Below are 27,039 nucleotides of genomic sequence, written 5' to 3'. Positions count from 1 at the left end.
CATTCTAGTCCATTGCTATGGTGCGTCATTCGAGAAAATAAACCATCTACTCCATTGAAGAGCACATCAATGGGGCAGTGGATTGTGCCCCTGCTTCTGAACCAGACGTTCCAGACTCAAGATCCACATCAGGACTTGGTGGCCACTGAAGCGGTGTTCACAACTGAGCTAACAAATTGAATGTCACCTTGTTAATTCTCATAACAGACACCAATTGCATACAGTAAAACAATAATATTTCTGGTCAGGTATGTGATGCAAAGAAATTGGAGCCTTGGTGGTCATTATCCATTGGTGCAGGATTCAATATGCACATAAAGATATATTTTGCCACAGCAACTCACACTCCTTGAGGGCCAGTTGGGTCAGTTAGTTAGACACCCAGTGTGGATTCCACTAGTGCCAATAGCATGGGGTTCAATCCCCACTCCAGTTAAGATGGATTCAGTACCTGCCTTTTTACCTTCCCATGATGAAGCTGTGGCACACTGGGACAGAACTGCCTTTTGGGCATCAAGCTGAGACAAGAATAGTGCACGGCTCATATCTGTGGTATCAACTGAATACAGTTGATCAGCTGGGAGTACTTTGGGTTATTCTGTGATCAGGAAAGGTGCTGTGTTAATGCAAATTCTTTCTAAGTAAACTGATCTACAGAAGCAGAAATACAGGCAAGATCACAACCAGTGCATTCGACAATTTGCAACTCTTATGACTCCATAATGGTAATTTAAAGAATGGCAACTTTTCTTTGAGCTCCTTATGAATTTGATACTGCAACATTCCTTTTATCAGATTTTACTCCTGCAAGTGATCTGAGCACATTATTTTTCAAGGAGTTGGGCACATACTGTGCAATAACTAGTCCTATGGTGCAGGACTAAGAATTGTAACAATAGAATCCACCTCACATGTGTATTTCTTCACTTTCTCTGAAGATGTACCAAATTAATCTGGCTGAGGCAAAAATTGCTTCAAACACCTTAGCAATCCCATGCAATTCAATAAGTTTGAAAAAAGTTGGTTTACTTTAAAATCATACAATGCAGTTTCAAATAAGAATACCTATAAATGAACCCTAGTCTACTTCAGTGAGTCTCCTTGCTTGATCTGAACAGAAGAATGCTCCTGCATTTCATTTTACAATCCTGGGGCAGTCTTCACCCTTCAGTCTTATGTTTACTACAGCCTTCTTGACTGGACAGTTAGTTTCCAAATGCCAGTCTAGCTTTCAGTGTCTATACTTCTCCAATTCCAGTGCCAACTTTGGTCAAAATCTAGCATCCTCACCTTCCCCACAAGATTAGACTCTTAAAATTAATATATCACAACTATAAGTGACAAACATTGTATAAAAATAAATCAACTCTGAATAAAATTGGACACCTCACACCAATATCTGAACAAACATGGAATTTACCTCATTGCAAACGACACTAAAACATGTCCATTTTACTGTACAGGCCACACATACATTTTTACAAGGGTTCTTGCCTTTCTACCAAATCAATCCCAAAAATTTTCACCTTGAAAAAATTCTTCAGAAGTATCTCTGATTCCTCCTCAAACTCTTCTTGGATGTGGGCTTGAGTTGAAACATCTAGGTAAATTGGATTGATCCAGTCATAAAGAATTTTTTCCTGAAACGTAATGAAAGGAAACAAACAGTTTATCTTATTGGTGAGGGGGAGGTGCCAGTGTTGGACTGGGGAGGACAAGGTTAAAAATCACACAACGCCAGGTTATAGTCCAACAGGTTCATTTGGAAGTACAAGCTTTCGCAGCACTGCTCCATCATCAGGTAGGTAGTGGAGCAGGATCACAGGATACAAAATTTATGGCAAAAGATCGTAATGTCATACAAGCGATGTGATATATTGAACAAACCTAGATTGCTGTTAAGTCTTTCATCTTTTAGAATGGGTTGCCGGTTTTCGGTTCGTAATACGTAAATCCCCGAACTTCTTTCAAGTCACATTCCCAGGATAATTTCCACACACACACACATCTATGGGCTGAGTTTGCATTTGCAGAATTGTATTTGCAGATAAATTCTATTTTGTTGAAGAAGCGCACAATCTGCAGACAGTCAACGCAGGCAGTCAATCCATGTGAGATTTTATAAATTCCCACTTTGGAAGTAGAACCAGTCTGACTCAAGATTGGAATACAAACAGACTTTAACCTTACACCTTTAATGCACTGTCTGAACTGAGATGTCACTTTTATTTGTAAAACCTTAAGTTATCTTGGGAAAGTAACCTTGAAAGGAGTTTTGGGATTTACATATTAATGAATCAAAACCTGCAAGCCTTTCTAAAAGATGAAAAACTTAACAGCAATCTAGGTTTGATCAATATATTACATCAATTGTATGACACTATAATCTTTTTCTATAAATTTTATGGTCTATGATCCTGCTCCACTAGCTACCTGATGAAGGAGCAGTGCTCCGAAAGCTTGTAGTTCCAAATAAACTTTTGGATTATAATCTGGTGCTGTGTGATTTTTAACTCTATCTTATTGGTGGCAGTGCAATGCTGGCACCAATGTGTCAGCATCCTGCTCTGCTCTGTAACAGCATTAATTCTTGATTGTGCTAAATATTTTCCCTAAGCATTGGAAATCTTCAACTTATTATCTGTCCCTCTGAATTTCGAACCTTGCTTAAACCTACTACTTTGATCATTGGTTATTTGTCCTAACTTTGTGATGTCAAGATCCTGAGAAGCATTTGTCCATTTTACTATGTTAAACATAGGGGCAGCACTGTCACTCAGTGGTTATCACTGCTGCCTCACAACGCCAGGGACCTGGGTTCGATTCCACCCTTGGGCAACTGTCTATTTGAAGTTTGTACATACTCTCGGTGTCTGCGTGGGTTTCCATCGGGTGCTCCAGTTTCCTCCCACAGTCCAAAGATATACAGGTTAGGTGGATTGACCATGCTAAATTGTCCACACTACCCAGGGATGTGCAGGTTAGCTGGGTTAGCCATGGGAAATGTAGGGTTATCGGGATGGAGTAGGTGGATGGGTCTAGGTGGGATGTTCTTCAAAGGGGTCAGGGTGGACTCAACAGGCTGAATGGACTAATTCTGCACAGTAGTGATTCTATGATTCTAACATGCTCCATCTGTAGAATCTGTTGCTATTGGTGTTCTTCCTGCACTACAGCTCAGCCTACAACTGAGAAGTTCCAGAACTTTTCACAAATTAATAACAAAATAAAATTCTCATATGTGAACATAGTGAAACTGTCTTAATTATCGAATAATTAGATAATTTCCAATATTAACATAAAGATGCAAAGGTTTCTTGTAAAAAAAGGTTGGGCATTGCACTAGATTTTACCCACTTGCTGGTTCCAGCACATTTTGGCAGAGGTCCAAATAGGATAATAGTGAGAATGTAGCAGTTAAAGGACTGAAATATGGAATGATCACTAGCACATGGATTCCACTTTGCTGGTTAGCAAAGACGACTAAAGTATAGTGTTTGCTGAAAAATTATCATGACACCTCCATGGAAACTGTGAGAACATTATGTTGTTTGGGGATGAGGTGCAAGATCTGTAAGAATAGTAGTGGTAGACCTAGAAGAGCAGTGGGGGAGAAGAGCTGAAAGAGATGATGAGTCACAGGGTACCTGTAAAAGATGGGGTGAGGATAGGAGGAGCACCAACTATGGATTAGAGTGGGGTATGAGGAGAATTCATGCAATTAAAAGATAAGTAACACTGACCATTTTTACTGCTGCAGGAGCCTTGAGTAATTGAGAACATGGAAACAGTTTGAAAAAAATGCATGGATTTGAAGTTTCTTCACAGCTGCTCACTATGCCAGAGCTCCATGGCAGTCACTGCTTCCTGGAAGCTTACAGACCCAAAATCTCAGTTTACAATCGTATTTGGGTGCACAGACCCCTCTTTGGAAAGTATGGAAGTGGAGATTGTTCAGTGAATCTTCAAATTCTAAACTAAAATGGAAAATCCAACGATCAACAAATCTAGGACATTTCTACTGTCTCAGGATACTTCTCAAATTCAAAACTGGAATATGTGCTGTAATTTACCATGAGATCACTGGGTTTGTAGGATTACATTTTGAGGACAGGTTATATAAAGATGACTTGTATTCCGTGGAGCATAAAAGACGAAAGGATGATCTGGTCGAGAAGCTTGAAAGGTTAAATGAGATTGTGTAGAAAAACTATTTCCTTTGGTGAAGGAAATCAAGAATACGGAATTATAATCTTAAAAATGAAGCGAGTCTATTTAGAAGGGAAAGCAGAAAATAGTTTTTCACAAAAAGGATATTAGAATTCTAGAACTCTCTCCACCATAGGTGAATGGGAATTTTAAACATGAGGGGGACATGGGTCTTGCATCTTGTCTCCTCTGCCTAGTAGAATTGAAACTGAGTCTTAAGAGTTGAAATAGTAATATATTTCATAGCTGCATTCAGCTCCTATTCCCCAAATGCATGCCAATTTAATCAGATTGAAACTTTAGTATACTGGTTGTGACCAAGAATGTGCACTTACATCACTTGCAATATATGGATATCGCTGAGAAAGAGGTTCGATGTAACGAGCTGGCCTCTCCAATGACGGCCCATGGAACCAGCCACTAACAGAGAGGCGACACTTCTCCTCCGACAGAACTTCAGACACCTGATTAGGTAAAGTACGCAGCACAGCATTGAGCATCAAATTGTAAAACTTGGTGAAATATTCTGCACACTGCACTAAGAAAAAAAAATGCTGCCTAATTAATTCTCATGATAACAATGAGTGTTATTGCAAATGGCAAACCCTCCTGCATAAGAAATAAAATACTGACAATTCCTATTATACCTTGCTATGTGACAAAGAAACCAAACCAGTGCAAAAGCTACAAATCACGCTTGTAATGTCAAATGGTAGTACACATTGCCATTCAAACCCCAACAAGGTCATAGTCAGATGTTGAATTGGAAGCAAGCATTATACCATTTCTGAAATTTCTATTTAAGTTTGAGTTTGTTGTTTTGAGGAAGCATAAACAGAGACATGCCACAGTGCTGCATTGTCTGCACTGCATGTTGCTTTTGTTGTGCAGAGAGTAAAATAGAAATACAGTGAGTTAAATTCGACTTCAGTGAAGGGAGGAAATATTCTTCCTTATTCTACTGTTTCCACCCTCTGTAAATGACACTTACTTTGGCGTGGGAGATGAAAATGATTGGTGAGTGACGGTAAGTTTTCTACTACATCCATCATAATAGCCATGATGAGGTGCCGGTGTTGGACTGGGGTGAACAAAGTTAAAAATCACAATGCCAGGTTATTGTGCAACAGGTTTGTTTGGAAGCAATAAATCTATCGGATTACAAGCTGATGTTGTGTGATTTTTAAACTTTGTCCATCATAATAAATGTTTTTTAAAAATTTGACAGATGGCAAATCATTTTAGTCGGCCGACTATACATCCAGCAATATAATGCAAAGTCATAGACACATCATGTGTTTCAGATGAACACATTTGCAGGCTGCACAAGCTTCAGCACCAAGTTTTGGAACTTGCGTGAAAGGCAAGAATCTCCCACAGGCGCGCACACACACACAAGTATAGGAGACTAGATATGAAGTAGTTGACTGAGAATGCTTAAGCAAGGTTTATTCAGATAGAACAATGTAGTCTACTGACTATGTTGAAATGGCCAACAGCTCCGTGATATTTCAGTTAGACAATGTGTCCTACCATTAGGTAGCTGGCTGACATGAATAGACAGGACAATAGGACAGAAGTAGCTGACAAAATAAACAGCTGATTATTTGATAAAATTCTGATGAAACCAAACTAAAATAAGAACACATGATGTGCCCTTAGGCGTGACCACACTAGAAAGGGAGGTGGAGACAAACTGCTGACGATTGCTAGACAAGTTGTTTATTTCTGTATATAAAAGTCTGTAACTCGTGCTCATGAATTAGTGTGGATCCAGTATTCCTGCATGTCCATCTGGAACTCCTCTCCCTGCATTTACTGGTAACTGCTCGCAATAAACCGTTCAATTTGCTTGAACAAACAGCGTCAGCTCCATGCTGTTACTGCCACCGTGAAGGTCGCTCTTACATGAGCGATAGTTCAAGTCTTTACTGCACATCCACAGGCAGATGCCGGTATGGATAGCATGTTTAGGAGGTGGTAACACCACAGTTTAGAAGTGTCAAACAGCAGGGAATGGGTGACCAGGATGTGATTTCAGAGATCCATGCAGACAGTCAAGGATTCCTCCAAGTCCATTTTTCTGTATATCATTTTGGACACTGGTGAGGGTATTGGTACCTCAGGAGCATGCAGCCACAGCTGACCACAAGTGGCTCAGATGTACCAAGCAAGAGGGGACATGTTGAGGGAAAAAAAAGTGGGAGTGAATAGAGAGAGGGGATTGCATATTCTGCAGAGCAGACAGATGTTTCTGTGGCATTTGACATGACTTGAGGACTTGAGGACAGTACATTGTCTTTTTATGGCCAAGGTAAAGTATGATACAAAGTGGTTGCAGGACATTCTTCTGGGATAGGGTAATCCACATTGGTACCAATAACTTGGGTAGGAATAGGGATGAAGTTCTGAAAGAAGATTCCAGGGAGCTCGATAGGAGTTTGAAAAACATGACCTCCAAAGCAGTAATTTCATGTCCCATCGGGCATAGACATCGGACAGGGGGGCAAACTCAAAGCAAGGAATGGGAGGTAGGCATGGGAGTGACTCTGAAATGCAAGGAAACAGGTTAAAACGTGCCGCACATAAAAATGACAGTATTATTACCACATCGAAAGAGTGTATGGTCACTTTAAGACAAAGTGCTTTTTTGAGTTTAAGGTACAGGAAACACTGCCAATATACAGAACAGCTGGGAGAAATAATAGATAACAATTGGCTGTTAAATGGATAGCTAAGTTGTGGTTTTGACAAAAATTCAAATCTGACCAACTGATTTAAACCAAACACTCAGTCCTTCAAAGCCAATCGAATTTAAAATCTGATGATGTTGACAGCCTGAACCCAATCAGACTATAAGAATTTCAGGTGTAATCAGGGGCATAAAAACTAGGGCAGTTGAAAAATTGGCCAGAGGAACTGCCATCGAACATGAGAGCACATGTCATCTGAAAGGGCTCTCAAAAAAGAAATGCCTCAGAAGGCACTGTCTCTCAAAGATACGTTTTCCAGTAAAAGCAGTAAAAAGTAAGAGGACAACCGAGGAAGAAGACAGCAAAAATGGAAGAATGGAAGGAAGCACCAGATTGGGAAGACTGGAAGGAAGACAGCTTTAGAGATTATAATAACTTTGAGAGATTAAGTTGATTTAATCTTTAATAATTGTGGTATTGGAGCAGCATTTTCACAGAGCAGGGTAAGATAGTGATTAGTGAAGAAAAAGGGGCTTGGATTTGTCAATAGTCTTTGCTTAGTATTCACCGTTAGAGTTAGGAAAATAAATTGTTATTTTTTTCTGGAAACTGTGGAAAGAGGTTTTTTCTTTCACTCACACTTTTAACAGATTACAAAGCGAGGCAAACTTCTCTAGGTGTTTTAGTTTTAATTAGTAGACGGGTGTGACCTCTGCGTTATAACAATATCTAAATAGAAGAGTGTATTAAATCAAACCAATAATCTGAGGGCATATATCGCTGATGTAACAAACTTTTTGCTTAAAGAGGGCAGAAGTGGCAGCTCAACATCCCTACATAGCGAGTATTCAGCAAGGACAATAAAAGGGATTTAAAAAGCCGAAGGTGGGGCATTATCAGTTAAAGAATAAATCCCTCAGTTATGATGAAGGATAATATACTAATTGAAGCTTGAAATGAGGCCAAATGGTTTGAGCTCAGAAACAAAATAAGGGCAGCCAAACTACTTGGTATGCACCTAGATAGGACCCTCAAATCATGGGAGAGAGTTAGAGAAGCAATTTTTTCAGCAAGTTGCTGAGTGCAAAAACAATATGGTAATATAGTTGGGGATTTCAATGATCCAACCAACAATTGGGATTCAAACAATGTAATGGGCACAGGGTACACAAATCTCGAACTACATTCAAGATAACTTTCTTAACCACCAAAAAAATATCCCAATGAATATGTTCTAATTCTAGAATAAGTCTTAGGAAATAAAGTCAGGCAGGTGAATGAAATTGTCGTGGCTGACAATTATGGAGGTTGTAATCATAATACACTTAGATTTAACATCATTACAAAAAGGGGCAAATTAGATGAGGAATAAAATTTCGAAATTGGAGGTAGGCAAACTTCACAGAGCTGAGAGATGATCTCAAAACGTGGACAGGTTACAACTACTTAAAAGAAAGTTGGTGGCAAATCAGTGGGCAGTATTCAAAAGTCAGAACCTCCAGCCACAATGTAAACATGTGCCCACAAAACAAAAGTGGCACCAACAAATCTAAATGCCCCTGGTTATCCAGAAGCATGCAGGGTAAAATAATGCAGAAAAGTAGAGCATATGTCAATCTCAAACAAAAAGTAATACTTTAGGAAAGTTAGATGATAACGAAAAGAATGGGATAAAGTGAAAAAAGAAATTAGAAAGGAAAGAAAGGATACAGAAAAAATATTAGCCTGTAAAATTAAGGAAGATCCAAAGGTGCTTTATTGGCACATTTAGAGGAGAGGATGGCAAAGGAAAAAGTTGTGCTGATCAGAAATGCACGTGGTAACTTTTGTGTGTAGACAGAAGATGTGGGCATGGTTTTTAGTGAGTATTTTGATCCTGTCTTCACAAAAGAGAAGGATTGTGCAGAAATTCCAGCAAGGTAGTGTTGGATTCAGCAAAAAATCTCCATATTCTGAAATACTATTCCAAAATCCTGGACTTTCCAAATAACTTTTAAAAGTAAAAGAACAAGGTTGGCAGCTGGGCTGGGCTCGGGAAAATGCACAAGGTACAGAGAGAAGTCTGGAACCATTGTTAAACCCGAAAATCCAATTCACACACACTCTCTCTAAAAGAACAATCAACCAGACCTAAACCTCGTCCAGGAGAAAGTGAGGACTGCAGATGCTGGAGATCTGAGTCAAAAAGTGTGGCGCTGGAAAAGCACAGCCAGACAGCATCGTATCAGTGACCCCATGAGGGAACAAAGTCGTGGGTGCTCCAGAATTACTCATACCTGGGAGTCACAGAGACAGTGACCCTGTGAGGGAGCAAAGTGGAGTGGGAGCTGCCTGACCGGCTGTGCTTTTCCAGCGCCACACTTTTTGACTTAACTTCATCCAACCCAGACTGAATGGGGCTTTAGCAGATCACCTTCAACCAACACTCATGCACAGTGATACCAGATATTCCACTTAATCAAAATACATTCACACCTACTCTTCATAATCAGGAAGCCAATTGACCCCAAAAGGGAACATCATAAACATAATGGCAACACAGATTTGAGGGGAAATAAGGGGGCACGCAGTCTGTATAAACTGCTAGCCCTGATGTGGGAGAGAGAGCTTTTTCCAACATCAAGCTCCTACAGAAACAGTTTCCCCAAAGCTTCCAGCCCCAACAAGTAGCTTCGGAACCAAGAACCACCAAGAAGCTAAGTCAGGAGGCCAAACCAAGAGCACCATCGCAACAAAGGGCATCTGAGAGGGCCAACCAAGCACTATCCAGCCAACCAAGCACTAACCAAACAAGAGCTGCCAGACACAGGCCTGTTCCAAGCCAAGAGAACCAATGGCAAGAACCTCAGCAACTGGACGTACTTCAACACTGTGTTTTCCCCAATGGTGAGGTAAAACTCTCAAGACACAAGGTTTCTAATCTAGCCAGCAGGGAGGGGAAGGCAGGCAGTGAATGGACCCCAAGTATAGGAAACCTGAAGAAAGTGTCTGTGATTAAAACTGAAGAGTGTTTTAACCTCTGTTTAACTTGATGGTGAATGTAATTACTGTACTCTGTATAACTGTGTCAATTTCACTGTTTTATCGCATTTGACTTTTTATTTCTCATATTATACTTATCTGTTTGGAGCTAAATAGGGATTCTTTTGCCCTGAAACACCTGTCTACTGCCTTCTTCATTTCACATTCCCTAAATAAGTCCAAAGTCAGAACCTAGGACCTGGGGGTGATTCGAACCACCTAAAAATCAGGAAATTACTGATCACAAACCAGAAACCCAATAGTACAAATTACTAGGATGAAAAGTAGCTTTGCCTGTTAAAAGAAACAGGGAAGAAATACCAGATGCTTGGAAGTTCATTTACTAAACTTCATTAGATACAGGCAAGATAACAGAGGATTGGACGTCTGTGAATATAATTCTGTTATTATTCAGGGATAAGCAAATAATTATAAGTGAGTTACTGACCTGGATACGAGCAAATTACTAGAGTGCACGTGAGATAGGACTGACTGTTACTTGGAAAGGCACATATTATTCAGAAGTGGTCAGCACAGTTATGTTAGGGCAAGTCAAGCCTTATTAATTTAATTGAATTTTTTGATGACATAAGGAGGAAGGATGAGGGTAGTGCAGCAAATGTCATCAATATGAACCTTAGTATGATATTTGACAAGGTCCTAAATGGCAGACTGTTCAGAAAAATTCAATTTCATGGGATACAGGGGAATGTGGTGAAATGGATCTGAAATTGACTCAGTGGTAGAAAACAACGATTAACAGATGGATTAGGAATGGCAAAGGATTTCCAATGGTGTTCCATAGAGTTCAGTATTGCTGTTTGTGGCATTTGTTAATGATGGATTTAAAGATGGGAACCACGACTGAGAAAATTGCACTCAACATAATAATTTGCCAGGCAGTGAAGAGGATGACTGTCCGCTACAGGATGATATCAACAGTTTGGTCGAGTGGTTGGAAATACGGCAAATTATCTGAAGAGCTATGAGTTTATGCATTTGGTGGGGGAAAACAAAGCAAGGAAATATATGGGATGGCATCAAGAGGGGTAGAGGAAGGGAAAGATCTTGGAGTGGTTGTTAACAGATCCCCTGAAGTGGCAGGACAGGTAGATAAGGTGGTAAAGAAAGCATAAGGAGTGGTTTCCTTTATTGCAGGAGGTACTGAATACAAAAGCAGGGATATAATGCTGGAACTATTTAAGACACCGGTTAAGCCACAGCTGGAGATTTCTGGACAGTGCTTACAGTAAGAATATAATTGCTCTGTTGACAGCATAGTGGAAATTTACAAAAATGTTGCCAGGATTTGTATTTATAAAAAGAAGATTGGATTAGCAAGCATTATTTCCTTTAAAACAGAGGAAGCTGAGGGCTATTTAAAATGAGGTGTACAAAATAATAAGGGGTTTTGATAACAAAGACAAGAAAGATCTGTTTATCCATCAGAGAGCACAGATCTAAAGTGACTGTTAGAAGGATGAGCATGCACATTAGGAAAAATATTTTGATAACAAGTATTGGAATTTGCTATCCAGTTCCAATAGTTGGGTGGAAAACCTCATTTAAAAGGAAATTCAATCTGCACATGAAGCACTGTAACCTACAAGGCTATGGACCATGTGCTGGAAAAAGGGATTAAAATGGATGGCCAGTTCATTCAGCTGGTAAATATACTATGGGCTGAACAGGCCTTTTGGTGCTGCAATGTTTATCTAGTTCTATCCATAAGGGCACAGATCAAACCAAATCTTAAACTTTTATTTACTGAGTGAACAAGTTCCACTGAGCCCGATTTTGGACATTCAACTCTATTTAATGGGCAGTGAAGTATAAGTCCGACAAAAAGGGGGTAGCAGTGAGAAGGGCACACTTCTGCAGATGAGAATTGCAACTTGTCTTGAATGAGTAATAGCATCCAAGGGGACAATTAACCACAGGCAGTTTGACACATTTAACTGGTGCAGCATCGAGTATAACTCTATTCTGGCTGTCTATGGACCTAGAATTTACATAGTCAGCTCTACACAATCACTGCATGCAAAGCATGTGCCTCTTCCTATGCACTGACTGCTTCATGAATTCCCTAGCATTCTTTTATCCCCATTCTTCTCGCAAAGGGATTCATATTGGGAAACCCACTTTCATAATGTTACAGGCATTCAAGAAGCATAATAAATCCAAAACACTTTGCAGAACCATCCCGTCAATGTAACTGGAAGAAAGAACCAAATAATTTCCATATTATTATGCACAGTTTGATCACAAATGGTCATCACTTGGATGATCTGAAACATCGTTGGATCTGTACCTGATGGTGAGACACAGGGGAAACCTCAAAGAAAACTAATGTGTTCCATGAAGGAGTTAGAGATTTGACAATCTGCTGAGGCTGATAGTGATCTGTAAAAGACAATAAATTCAGTTGGATGATTGTAAGGCTAAAATTCTGAGTCATAAATGCAGGCTAATTTTATTCATTTGCTATTTATAAACTGTGCTGCAATTGTGTGTTCAGCTCTTATTAGAGTCATGAAACGCAAACTTCTGCCCCACACTACCTCCAATTCTGTCCTAATGTTGAATTTGAGACTGCAAGCGAAATAAAGACAAATCAATCTATGCATCATCCATATCTGTATCTGATGCGAGAAATTTTCAACCTCAGAACTGAGTTGGATTTCAGATGATTGGACGTAATTCTAATTTAGATTTTCAATCATTCCACATTCAAACGATTAAAACTTAGTCTTTGAAATCTCCCCTCGGTTAGTGGTAGAAGGCCAGAACGACATACAAAAAAAAAAGAGGTTTCTGACATAACACCTTGAATACAGGCAGTGACATTCTGGACACATTGTATGTGATTCACCAGTTTACATAAAACAAAATTTTGCATTTTCTCCATTTAATTCTGGTCATATTGATGCAGATATTCCACCCAGAGTCCAAAACACTTCCATGCCTGATTGGATTTGACTTCAATATGTTTAGATGGTTTCTGAGCTGGAAATTTCTGGGCAGACGCCTCCCATCTGGCCAGAATTCCATTAATCTATGAGCAAAGTGTACCCTTGTAAAAGCCATGCTCCAACTGCAACTGTTCGTGCACCGTATTCTGCATTTAATGTCCAGCCACTTAGACAACTGCTGTGAAGAGTGAGTCTATAGGGCAGGCATGACAGTAAGACGGCAGTCGGTAAACAGGTAGGGTACCAAGCAAGTGATGGAATGCTTAGGTTGGTTTGGTGTTAGTGGTGGTGGTGCCAGGATTAAGGGGTGGATGAAGAAAAGAGGGGAGTGACAGGAGGATAGGTCAGACCAGAGGTGAGAGGGCTTGGTCCAATGGTGGGGGAGGAGAGGGTGACATCTGAAGCAGATAGGAGGTTCAGATCCCAGCAGTCATCACAGGCAGATGCTGGGGGTCAGGTCCTGTGATACTGACAGGACAGGGAGGGGCTGTTGATTCCAGGGTTATCAGGCTAGCAGTTAGAAGTCGGTGCAAGGTCCAAGGGCTTCCAATCAGGTCCTGGAGGTGCAACCCAGCCAAAAGGTATTGGGTAAGTCAGGTTGGTGGCAGAGGATGTCAGGTTCGAGACTTCAGGCCGGTTGGGGCTCAGGTTCTAAGCTTTCAGGTCAGGGGTGCTTGCCCTGATGTTGGCTGGGGTTGGGGCTGGAGGGGAGGCTGTTGAGTAATGAGTCAGGGAATCAATTATCAGGGGAGTTAGAATAAGTCTTAATTCTCTAACTTTTCTCAGGCAATTATTTTAATTGATTTAGAACCCAACAAATTCTCTAATGTTAAAACGTTTTCAGGGATTTTCAGCAGGGTAATTGCCAATCAGATTCAAAGTTTGTGAGAAGATTTGTAGCTCGGGTGCTCGTTGTTGTGGTTCTGTTTGCCGAGCTGGGAATTTGTGTTGCAGACGTTTTGTCCCCTGTCTAGGTGACATCCTGAGTGCTTAGGAGCCTCCTGTGAAGCACTTCTGTGATTTTTCCTCCGGCATTTATAGTGGTTTGAATCTGCCGCTTCCGGTTGTCAGTTCCAGCTGTCCGTTGCAGTGGTCGGTATATTGGGTCCAGGTCGATGTGCTTATTGATTAAATCTGTGGATGAGAGCCATGCCTCTAGGAATTCCCTGGCTGTTCTTGTTTGGCTTGTCCTATAATAGTAGTGTTGTCCCAGTCGAATTCATGTTGCTTGTCATCTGCGTGTGTGGCTACTAAGGATAGCTGGTCATGTCGTTTCGTGGCTAGTTGCCAATCAGATTCTTTGATTTCCTCGACAATTCTCAAGGTGTCTGCTGCATCTGGGATTCTGTATGGTTCAAATGCGCATCTCAATCTACGCTGTTTCCTGTAACTCTCTGGTCACGAGAACACCTGAGCCTTTAATTCTGAATTGCATTAGAAGCTCAACCAAGTCCTGTCAGGTCCATTTACCCTGCTATAACCTCAGTGTCCATAAAGACTCCGAATACTACCAATAGTATTAACGCATAGTACTAACATTTGCATGGCTGCATTGTGATAACACAATGGTAATACCAAGCATCCAGGCCAGGGATATCCATGAACTTACAAATCTCAACAATTGCTGTTAAGTTCAACACAAAACTGAAACCCAGAATTATGATGGCAGTCAGTTAAATATTTCTGGGATGGAGACATTACTGGGTCAGTGTTAAACTTGGAACATTCAGTTATGTTTATTTAATACTACTCACCATCTGCACCATAAAGGTCCAAATTTCCACCATCGCATTTTCCCCATTCAGGAACAAGATACAGGATGAATGCTATTCTCCGCCCTTCTAATTCATCATCGTGACACAGCAACACATCTGTAAATGCATCAGTTTTAAATTTCAGCACGGTTTAAGCATTTCATTTTCAGATTAATAGTGACACAATCAGCATGGATTCAAATTCCCACACCAGTTGAGCTTACCACGAAGAATCCTCTTTGTTAACTCTCCCATCACCTGAGGCAGAGAGTCATAAAGTCCTACAACATGGAGACAGGCCATTTGGCATAAACTTGGTCCATGCCGACCAAAATGTCTGTCCCACGTTAACCCCATTTCCCTGCACTTGGCCTATATCCTTCTAATCATATTCTATCCATGTATTTGTCCACATGCCTATTAATGTACCCCCCTCCTCCACTTCCGCTGGCAACTCATTCCATATGTGTACCAGCCTGTGTGTAAAAACGTTGCCCCTCAGGTTCCCTTTTATTCTTTCCCCTCAAACATTAAACTATTGCCCTTGATTCCCCAACCCTGGGAAAAAGACTGAGTGTATTCACCCTATCCAAGCCTCTCATGATCTTATACCCCTCAATAAGGACACCACCCCGCTAAACCCGCCGATTCTCCTACACTCTAAAGAAATATGTCCTAGCTTGTCCAACCGCTCCCTGTAACTCCACCACTGAGATCAAGTAACAGCGTTGTAAATTTCTTCTGCAATCTTTCCAGTTTAATAACATCCTTCCTATAACAAGTTAACCAAAACTGAATATAATACTCCAAGTGCGGCCTCATCAACATTCTATATAACTGCAACATAACTTCCCCACTTCTATACTCAATGCCCTGACTGACGAAGGCCAGTGTGCCAAAACCCTTCTTCACTGCCCTGTCTACCTGTGACTCCACTTTCAGAGAGTACGGGAACTCTCAGGATAAATCACTGTCAGTTACCGCCCTTTAATGAGGGAGCAGCCTATGATCAGGTGGGGCAATGATGACTTAACCTTAATTTCACATCCTGTTTCATATGAGAAAGAGCATTTTGTGCAAAACACTAATAACATGGGTTAGCACTCACAGCTGGTGTGTGCAAAATGCTTCCAAGTCAGCCTTCACAGGAAATCAGAGTGTTCCTACTCCAACAAAAATAAACATCAGCTCAGCTTATTTGGCAGCATTCATTTCTTGGTACTTAGGTTATAAGAATTGGTTTCGCTCCAATATATTCCTTCCCATATTCCAGTGTGTAATTAAACAGTGTTGCATGATCGAAAAAGTCCATCCTCTAACACAAAATCAAATACATCCATGTTCTGAGTTTAGTGGACAACAAAACAGAGAACACTCACACTGTCCTGATCAGCTATTTTCACTCAAGCAACAACAAAAGTACCCAACAGAAAATGGGGCGCTGTCCTTCTAACTTGAATAGGGCTTTGCTATAGCATTGCATCAAGCCAAGATTGGAAATGTTAGCATACTAGCAAGATGGTACATTGAAATGGCAAGTGGCTAAAATATGGTGGTCATTCTTACAGACACAGCAGAGGTATTCCACAAAGTGGTAGCATAATCTATGTTTAGTATTGTCAATTTGCAAGGACCACATTGTGAGCAATGAATACAGTAGATAAATTAAAGAATTACAAGTCTTTATGACCTAAATAACACATAACCTAGATGATGTGTTTGGACAGTGAGTTGTAAAGGACTTATACCTTCTCCAAATGCATCAGGATGGTGACAGGGAGTGTTCGGAACAAAGGAAGGTTGGATCAGGTGTCATGGAGGATGTGGTCCCTGTAAAATCCTGACAGGGAAGGGGATGGTAAGAGGTGTTTGTTTAGAGCATCCTGTTGGAAGAAGATGATCAGTTGAACGTAAAAGCTGGTGGGTTGGAAAGTGAAGACAAAAAAATTATCATTGTTCAAGAAGGGAGGCCAAGGGATGAGGGTAGAAGTGTGTGGAATGGGAAAAGGCTGATGGCCACAACAACCAAAGTGGCAGGAAATCCTGAGTTGAAGAAAAAAGCATTTTGTCAGAGGCATCCCTGTGGAATATATCAGCCGTACAAATTCAACAAAATTGGAGAAACTGGGAGAATGAAATATGATCCTTAGCAGAAGCAGTGTGAGAGGAAGTGTAGTCAAGTTAACTGTGGGAATCAGTAGGCTTGTACTGGCTATTGGTGACCAGCCTATCCTGAGAAATGGAATTAGAGAAATCAAGGAAGGGAAGGAAAGAGTCACAGATGGACAAAGTGAAGATCAGAAAAGGATGGATATTGGAAGCAAAATTTGATTAAATTTTCCCAGTTCCAAATGACAGAAGCAGGCAGCACTTTTGATGTAATTGATGTACTGGAAAAAGACAAGAGTGGGACTGGAGCAAGGAGTGTTCCGTATATGCCAAAGAGATAGGCATAACTGGGACTTATGCAGGTACCAACAGCCACATCTTTAACTTGGAGAAATGAGACAAGTTAAAGGAAAAATTGTTCACAGTGACAATGACCTCAGTAAGGTAAAGGACATTGGTGCTGGATGGAATTGTTCACACCTCCTTTGAATGAAGAAGCAAAGAATCTTCCAATAATCTGGATGGGGATTGGACACAGAGAGAAATTGCATGTATCTTCAACCTTATACCATTTATGTAATGTTCCTGTTTCAATAAAATGCAAATTAAACGTCACACACGATATAGCAGAGTGTAATGAAACCGTGCCTTTGTGATACCATATGCATAATAATCTTGCATACATACTGTTAGAACTCTTCTGAGATTTTAATTACCTAATGTTTATTCTTTTAGCAATTTTGGCTTGGAGCTGAGAACTGTGAGCTGAAGATGACTTTAGACTGTGGGATCACAGCTTGCATTAAAATTAAAACAGACAAATCAAGCTTTTGTTCATTTGTGAGGCTAAACCTGGAAGCTAATTGCAGGTTGGTTCCTGATCAGAAGGTTCTGCAGATGCATCTTTACCAGGGAACACTATTATGCTTAAACAGAAAGCAGAAGTTGGTTTTAACAAGGTCAATACCTGGCGATTGGTTCCACCAAGTCTGGAAAAGACCTTACGTTCAAGCAGATGGCAAATATTGAAGGTATCTGGGACCTCGTGGAAGATTCAGTCAGTCAGGGAGTGGTCAGAGTTTGGACTGGGTTCTGGACTTTTGGTTTTCCTGTGAAAAGGAATCTGATTGTTGATGGTACTGCCTGAGGATTTTAAAGCTCGCTGTCTCACCTCCCTTGAGCAGTTGCTGGAAGCTCAGAGGATAGAAAACTAAGTTTAAAGAATTACTGCCTTTATCTGAGTGAACTGAAAAGCTAACCATGACTGGCATCTTCAGAAAATGAACCAAGAAAACAACATCTATGCTCATGGAACAATGCATCAAAGAAACAACTTATGGAATCTGGTCAGTTTCCTTATTTGATTTTATTTGCCCCTTAACTATGTTTGTTTGTCCTTTGTGTGAATGGGACTAAAACCTAAGGCTTTTCAGCTTATAGCATAGACAAATTGGATTATTTCAATCTTTAATTTTCCCCTACTTAAAGTTACAATGTTAACAAATCATGAAGTCTTTTGTTGAAGGTACAAGCTGGTGTGTGAAATTGATTATTTGCAAAGATGGGATTGGTTATTCAAAAATTATAAAACCAGGAAAAGCACGGACAGGGTGAACAGTTGAGGTCTTTTTCCTTGGGAAGGGGAGTGCAAAACCTGATGGCATATGTTTAAAATGAGATGAAAAGGTTTAAAAGGAACTGTTGGGCAACTTGTTCATGCAGAGGCTGGGTGTGTATGGAACGGGAAGCTCGAGGAAGTGGTGGAGACTGGTACGATAACAACATTTCAAAGGCATCTGGATCAATCAATGAATCGGAAGGGTTTGGAAGGATATGGCCAAATGCTAGCAAATGGAACTATTTAGGATATTTGGTTAGCATGGCCGAATTCGTCTGATGGGTCTGGTTCTATGCTGTACAACTCTATGACTCTAAGACAGGTTAGGAAGTATTGGACTCAATTTTGAAGATCTTTGAAGATTTTAATTTTACTGTGCTGCAAATACAGAGATGGAAAGGCCGATTTGGATTGGCTGCCTGTCTCCATTTTGTAACAATGCAATACACCCAGTAAAATAATATGTATTAACGATACTCAGTGCAAAACACTATTTACTGAATGTCATATACCTGTATATTCGTATTTAGCACAGGATAAATCCACTGTGCTTTCTAGTTTTATACCAATGATATCTGATAACCATGTCCGAAAATCTTCAAACAGCACCTTCCTAGAAAGAGAAAAAAAACAGATACTTTTTAAAGCTCTTGCAATGTGTAAAGCAATGGTAATGAAATACAAACTCGAGAGTCATTCAGAATATTCATGGACTAACTGCAAAAGAAATTATCACATATTATGAACAGTTTAATCACTGGAATTGTTGGAGGGAACATAATGCAATCAGGCATTGAGGGGATTAGTGAATGTCTCAGAAAGGAAACATAATTGAGGGTCTGGGAGAAAACATTTTGTAGAGATCAGAATGGTGTATGGGACGAAAACAGCTGCTAACAATATGGGGGTAAGGCTTGTCCAAACAAATATAAAAATTAAGGATTACATTAATCAGTCTGAGCCAGAGAAAGGCCCAGTACAAAAGGCCAAAGGAGAAAATATTTTTTGGAAAAGGCAGAAAAAATATATTTAGAAGTGATTCCAAGAGTTTGCACCTAAGAAACATTCACGTGCAGACATCACAAATCAAATGAAAGCAACAATAACTGGGCTTTTGTGCAATAACATGGCTGAGATCAATTTACTTCTTAAAGCATTATAAATAAATAGCGTACTTTCTGTGATTAATTCTTCTAACTAGTTTGTTCCTTACTTCAATTCACCCAATTGTGCAGCAGCAGCTTGCTCTCAGAGGTGCCAGGTTCACATCTACAACATGTACAAAGCATACTCATGACTACTCAATTGAAAATCAGTGGTGCAACAAGGAAAACCTACTTGAAAACACACTGCATTCCAGTCCAATAAACCAGTTCAAATTGTGCTCTTAGCAAGCTCAGAAAAGATATGTTCCCAGTGACTCACCTTAATGCTGAAATGTGATATTCTTTCTTCTTCCGGAGGTCATCAGACTGTCAAAGGAATGGAATATATTATTTTTTCGAAAATTTCAACATTGTCATTCCACCTGAAAATTTATATCTCGCACATCTCCCTTATTATCTACACCTGGAACTCAATTAGCTCTGATTGGTCACATCTACAATCTCATTGTCAATTTTGTCAATTGTGTGAAAATTTATACTTATAATCACATCTCACCGATGTTTACAGACAGCCATTTCAGACAGCACAATATGGAGGTTCAGATGTACCTAGTAAGATTTTTCTACTCAGGCTCCACTAATATATCAGTGCATATGCAAATATTTTAAAAAATCTGTCCTAAGAGATGAGATATGACAACTGTAGTTGTAGATGGATAGATTGAACAAGTAATTTGTTTGTTGTACATCATTCTGGATCCAATTACCTCATTTTATGTTATTCCAGTATATCTACTCATGTGTTACATTTAGATTCACACATGTATTGGGACATAATTTTTAACCGTTTCACCACACTACTGAACAAGAATCACCACACCTAACGTTATTCCAGGGTTTGCACTTTACTGGCATCCCCTCATCTACATCATTTGAAGAATATTGCTGCATGAAGACCTTCCTATATTACAATAGTGACTGCATGTCAAAAGTTTTACCGCCTACAAAAGGTTTCAAGATCTTCTGACGTTGTGAAAAAACATTATAAAACTGCAAATTAATCAGTTATCTCGTTCATCGCACTTTATCACTTCAATGTGTCCACTCCACTCTTCTGCATTGTGATTCTGAAGTCCTTCATCACACCACAGTAAGTGATCCTTCTGCCATACAGAAAATCTCTTAGCTGTCATTACTCCTAAATGGTCATAGCACCATGAAGTCATTTCACTCAATACAGTCTGCAAATAATGGAACTATTAATTCCATGGCTCAGTTTGATTGTTATTCAGATTATCAAAATTTCCTGCCCATTTGCTATCTCTCTCCTTCCAAAGATCTGTTTCTTACCTGTTTGAATTTATAGAGATCGTTCGATTTGTCATAGAAGTTCAGCTGCAGAAGTTCATTCTGAAGGCCCACCAGGAATCTTTGACTCTGGACAAAATTTGGTATCACACAATGTGCAAATGGCTGTGTGTCCAGTATGAGACCCTTTTCTGCAAAGGGAGAAGCAAAGATTCCAGTAAGTACCTTGGCAAGGAACAGATTTGTTTTCATAAATTACAGAAAAGTAACATTTTGTTAACATTAAGCATCTGCAAGAATAAAAACATATGTTCGCTTAGCAGACCCTTCAAGGCTATGAAATCTCTGTACACCGTTACACTAGTGTTCTCTCATTTATAACTCCCTGGCTTGATATGCAGAGTTCTCTTTCTGGCCATTAGCATTTGAACTCTCAGGTTGGGTCACTAAGTTCATTTACACTCTCTTTGCCTTTAAATCAAATACACTCAAATTAAAAAACACATTCAATGAGTCCATTAGACTCCCTGTGCACTTTATGACAGAGGTTTGACACCAAAGTTGCACTCAATTATCTGACCCCTCCTGAAGAGGGTGCAACCTTTGGAAAACCTCATAGCACTTCCCTCCAAGAGAAACTGAGCACCAGATGTCAGATTCATACTGTAGCCTCGGTGACAAGAGAATAGTAGAGCTTGCTTGTCAGCAATTCTACTGTCAATATAGAAATTCATCATAAATGAAACATAAGTGCATCCCTAGATTGCATGCCTTGAATTTATGTTTCCAGCCCTTGAACTGTGAAAACACCACTAACATGCCAAAATACATATTGAAAGGAAACATCTATTTTCTCTAACTTCTGGTTTCCTGTCAGTCCACCAACCTTTTCTATGCGTGTTGCGATTTTGAAGCTCATTGTATTTCCTCACCAAACACTTATTGTTTTCTCACAAGCGATTTGGTAAGACAACTTATTAATACACAGATCTACACACAGATCTTAATGCATTCCTTTTTCCATCCAGCTATCTCGGCAAACTAAAATCCTATTAAATTTGCAAAACATGACATTCTTTTAACAAATCCATCTCAATTGCCCTTGATTAACCCACACATTTCTGAATGTTCACCAGTTATACCATGAATTGTTCTGCATTCAAAACTTTGTTCTTATTATTCAAAATACTTTCACAATATAATTACTACTGTTATACAGATACAGACAGTGTTTCCCACAGCACTCTCTCAAACAAAGTGCAGACATAAATTGCCAGTTTATTCACTTTTAATGGAGTGGTTGAGGGGTAAATGTTGTTTGGAACAGTAGGAGACCTCCCTGATCTACCACAAGAGTTGCAATCAGATCTTACTTTCACTGATCATAAGCTCTGGATTTCATGGTTGTCAGTGAAGCAACAGCACTCACTACTGACCTCATAGAAGCTGCCCATGAAGATATTGTTAAAAATCACATAATACCAGGTTATGGTCCAACAGGTTTATTTGGAAGTACTAGATTTCAGAACACTGCTCCTTCGTCAGGTAGCTAGCTGGTGTTACATTGGTAGCTGGACTATAACCTGGCATTGTGTCTTTGTCCACCACAATCCAACATTGGTACCTCCACATGGCTTTCCACTTTCTCAATATTATCTGAATCTGGTGCCAAATGCAAAATCCAGCAGTGGTATCATTGAGAATGGCAATCAGACTGTAACATTCCCATCTGCAGCAAATTGAATTGAACTGAATCGAATTTATTGTCACATACCGAGGCACAATGAATAGCCATGCTAAGAAATTAGCAGGCAAAATGCAGTCAAATTTTCACTTTTGATCATAAGTATTTGTTTTTCACTGACACTGAAGCTGCTCAGTAATTTGAGCTTGGAAGATCAGATACATCTTAATCAACAAGGTATAACCTTGTCAAAGGATTTTACAGCGAGACTAAGTACAAAATTGTCAGTTCGCTAACTTCTAATTGTTTTCAATCCAGAGAACTTCAACAGCGCACCCTGTAGGGAAATGAAATCACGAACAGCAACTTGTGCATTTCTTCATTTAACTGCACACACGCGAACTTCAGACATTGTTATTAATATCACAAGCACAGTGATGGCTAACGCTGTTAGCTTAGTCATAATTACAATCACAGAAAAAAAAGTGCCAGTTAAAGCCATCACACCGTCAATAAACCACCCCATCAACGCTGCATTGTACTGTCATACTGCATTATGTGATTTAAACATTGAAACAAATAAGAATCACTTGACTCAGTGTTAATTCTACTTTCTCTCCACAGATGCTACCAGAGTTTTTCCAGCGATTTCTGTATTTGTTTATTGCATTATGTGCTTCATCGTCTTCTGCCCATCACGAGAGCACCCAGTGAACACATAAGACTTTGGAATTGTTTCGCCAGCATTGATTACTCTAATTACTCCCTTTTTCCAATTTATTGCCTTCCCAAGGCTGTCCCTCTCGCTTCCCCTCACCATGTGAGTACTCGAGTCCCCGGCTCCAGGCCTCCCTCACTTGCTCCTTCGCTTCCGACAGCAGAGGATTCAGTTCCGCAAGCTCCCGCTCTTTTAGCTGCCGCTTCCCTCCGATCCAGCTGCCAGGATCACTCCGTGCCCTCTTAGAGCTCATTCCAAGTCCGGACGAGATGTTCCAAGCCCAGGCTGTCACCTCCAGCCGCTGCCTCGCCTCGGACTACATTTCCCGGCAACACCCGGTTCGCCAGCCCAAACTGTTACCTCCTCCAACAGCGCCACCTTGCAGATTACAGTGGAGTTGTAGCCCACTGAGAACAGCGCCGTTTCAGTCAGATGGTGGAGTGGTGAGATAAAGCAGCCCCTTTGGGAGCAGACAGGACTGCAGTCACTCTGGTTCATCGTTTGCTGCTGATATTTTTAGTCGTTCTGTGTAGAGATGTTATTGCACACATCTGGAGCAAGTGAGATTTGAACCAAAACTCCGAAGTGAGAGGGTCACTATCACTACAGCAATTGCTTTTCTGCTGTTGAAGGAGCCTTGTTGAATTGCTGCAGTGCATCTTCGATGATAAACACAACAGCCACTGTTTGTGGTTGAATAGGAACTGAATGTTGAAGGTGGTAGGTGGGTGCTATTCAAGCAGACTAACGTTTCTTGAACGATGTCCAGGCAGGTGGAAGGTCGTCCATCACACATCAGATTTGTGCCTTGTAAATGTGGGATTGGCTTTGGGGAGACGAGAGATGAGCAAATTGGCACAGAATTCCAATCCTCTGACCCTCTCTTTGTAGCATTTATATGGCTATTCCAGTTCAGTTGCTGGTCATCAGTAGTCTCCAAGATATTGGCCAGCACGGTGGCTCAATGGTTAGCACTGCTGCCTCACAGTACCTGGAACCCGGGTTAAATTACCACCTCGGGCAACTGTGTGGAGTTTGCACATTCTCCATGTCTGTGTGGGTTTCCTCCGGGTGCTCTGGTTTCCTCCCATAGTCCAAAGATGTGCAGGTTAGGTGAATTAGCCATGTTAAGTTACCTGTAGTGTTAGGTGCATTAGTCAGGCATGAATGTAGGGGAATGAGTCTAGGTGGGTTGCTCTTTGGAGAGTTGGTGTGGGCTTGCTGGGCTGAAGGGCCTGTTTCCACGCTGTAAAACAAAAATGTACATTTCAGGTTCTAAATTTAGCTCAAATCCAAATACATACATAAACACAACACGCGTGCACACACACATTTACATCCAAGTATATAAATTTAAATGAATGAGCAAAGAGGAGAAGAAATGTAATTATCTTGTCTTGCTCCAACATCTGTGCAGTGTTACTTTTTGGTAGAACAGCAGGATCTACTAAATTCTGAGGAAGGGTCACTGGACCCAAAATGTTAACTCTGATTTCTCTCCACAGATGCTGCCAGACCTGCTGAGTTTTTCCAGCTTCTTCCATTTTAGGCTGCACTAACCTCAGTTTCAAATTTGCTTTGCACTCTAATCACCCTTGAGTATTCCTGTTTATTAACACTTTCTATGCCACAGTCCATTGCATTATCAGTAAGACTCAATGTTAATTTTCCCAAAAAGTGTGGGATCAATCTGTGGTTGACTCTTCAGGGGAATGGACACTGACTGAGGCTAACTTTCCCTATCTTCTAACTGATATCTTCAGCTGTCATTTATTGATGGGTCAAGCCTGTCATTCTGGTCTGATTTCCTTACTTATATGATTGCTCTCCAAGATAAGAGAATATTTTACAAAATCCTCTTTGCTTATTTGTTCTGAAAAGTGGATTGTATGCTGCCATGTCCATATTACTAAAATCCTGAGCTCATTTTCATAATGTTTGCTTAATCAGTAAAGGTCCCTCAGTAAATCAAGCACATATCACCGACTATTTGCACTCCGAGGCCACTTGTCAGTTACTTACATTTTCTCTTTGTGTTTGTGGATGCCTGGAATCAGTCTCCTAACTTTCACAATGGAGGATATAGTAAAAACGTAAAATTATATTGTCTTAATACAGAAGATCACAAGACACAAATACAAATTGCAAAATAGCTGTTTAAAAATACATACAATGTGTGTTCAGTCTAAATTTATAATAAATAGTATATGAAAGGTGGGATATTGAGATATTCTTATAGATTCAGTTAATACATGGTGTTAACTAAACAAATCAAGAATGAACAATTGCCTGCTAGTCTAAAATAATGCAGGAATACAAGGCCTTTGAATATCAACGGAAGATGGTCAGATTCTCTATTGATGGAGATGGTCACTTTTGGCACTTGTGTGGTACAAACCTTTCTCACGTCTGCCAAAAAGTTGAATGTTGTTCAAATCATCTGCAAATGGCCACAGAATACTTCACTATCTGAAAAGTCATGATTGGTGCTGAATGTTGTGCTAAAATCTCCATTTCTGACCTAATGATGGAGGGAAGGTCATTGATGAAGCAAGTGAAGGTAGTTGGCCCGAGGACACTATCTTGAGGAACTCCTGCAGTGGTGTCCGAGAGCTGGAATTATGGGTCTCCAAAAACCACAAGTATCCTCATTTGTGCGAGGTATGACTCCAACCAATGGAGTGTTAAGATTCACAGTTTTGTTAAGGTTGTTTATCTTTAATTAACATATTCTGCAGTGCAAGCTGACATATCAGAATTAGCAAAATCATTAAGAAATTATTTTAATCTTGTAACCATAATAGAATATAATTCTATATGAAGCTTGAGACTCATGGGTTTAAGTCCAAAGCATGGATTTAAATATAAGCATAGGCAATTAATAAAGTATAAGTTGTCCAAGACAGAATATTAAAAGGTATGAAACTTGATGAGCAATGTTAAACATTTAAAGTGATTCATTATTTTCAACAAAGGTAAATTTGTTGGAAAAATAAACTGTCCACTGGATCCGTGGACAAACTATGGGTAAATCAGAGAGGTAAATCATAGAATTTGATGAAATAGACGCCTTACACTGTTACTAACAAGTGCATTGAGATTCACAAATCGGAACATGACAAGCAGTTCATAAAGATGGACAAACGTAGATATGATAGTAAACAGTTGTGAATTTAATACAAGGTAACGGTGGTAAGGCAAGAGTCTAGATTAGAGTGATGCTGGAAAAGCATAGCAGGTCAGGCAGCATATGAGTAGCAGGAAAATTGACTTTTCAGGCAAAAGCCCTTCATCAGGAATGAAGGCAGGGAGCCTCCAGAGTGGAAAGATAAATGGGAGGGTGTGGAGCTGGGGAGAAGGTAGCAAAGAGTACAATAAGTGGATGAGGGTGGGGATGAAGGTGATAGGTCAGAGAGGAGGGTGGAGCAGATAGGTGGGAAGGACGATTGGCAGGTAGGAAAGGTCATGAGGATGGTGCTGAGCTGGAAGGTTGGAACTGGGGTAAAGTGCGGGGAGGGGAAATGAGCAAACTGGTGAAGTCCACATTGATTCCCTGGGTTTTAGATGATTACATTAGATTACATTACAGTGTGGAAACAGGCCCTTCGGCCCAACAAGTCCACACCGACCCGCCGAAGCGCAACCCACCCATACCCCTACATTTACTCCTTACCTAACACTACAGGCAATTTAGCATGGCCAATTCACAGGGTTGAAGTGTTCCAAGACGGAAATTGAGGTGTTCTTCCTCCAGGCATCGTGTGATGATGGAGTGGCGGTGGAGGAGGCCCAGGTCCTGCATGTCCTCAGCAGAGTGGGAGGCGGAGTTGAAATGTTGGGCTACGGG

At 40.3% G+C, this 27,039-nt stretch overlaps 1 protein-coding gene across 1 annotated transcript in view; it reads right to left on the bottom strand.

Moving 5' to 3' along the window:
- Nucleotides 1-23,539, bottom strand: part of ogfod1 (2-oxoglutarate and iron-dependent oxygenase domain containing 1) — a 34,791-nt gene extending 11,252 nt beyond the window's left edge. The window contains exons 1-8 of the mRNA XM_043707306.1: nucleotides 23,292-23,539; nucleotides 20,833-20,981; nucleotides 19,802-19,848; nucleotides 18,889-18,989; nucleotides 14,650-14,766; nucleotides 12,235-12,326; nucleotides 4,545-4,673; nucleotides 1,527-1,640 (exon numbers count right to left, since the gene is read on the bottom strand). Of these exons, the coding sequence (XP_043563241.1) occupies nucleotides 1,527-1,640; nucleotides 4,545-4,673; nucleotides 12,235-12,326; nucleotides 14,650-14,766; nucleotides 18,889-18,989; nucleotides 19,802-19,848; nucleotides 20,833-20,981; nucleotides 23,292-23,445 (903 nt within the window). The 5' untranslated portion in view covers nucleotides 23,446-23,539. The remainder of the gene's footprint in view (nucleotides 1-1,526; nucleotides 1,641-4,544; nucleotides 4,674-12,234; nucleotides 12,327-14,649; nucleotides 14,767-18,888; nucleotides 18,990-19,801; nucleotides 19,849-20,832; nucleotides 20,982-23,291) is intronic.
- Between the last annotated feature and the right edge of the window lie 3,500 nt (nucleotides 23,540-27,039).

This window comes from Chiloscyllium plagiosum, chromosome 17 (assembly GCF_004010195.1).
Source record: "Chiloscyllium plagiosum isolate BGI_BamShark_2017 chromosome 17, ASM401019v2, whole genome shotgun sequence".
In the NCBI taxonomy this organism is placed as follows: domain Eukaryota; kingdom Metazoa; phylum Chordata; class Chondrichthyes; order Orectolobiformes; family Hemiscylliidae; genus Chiloscyllium; species Chiloscyllium plagiosum.
The sequence above is the reverse complement of the archived record's forward strand: the minus strand, read 5'-3'. Positions and strand labels throughout refer to the sequence as shown.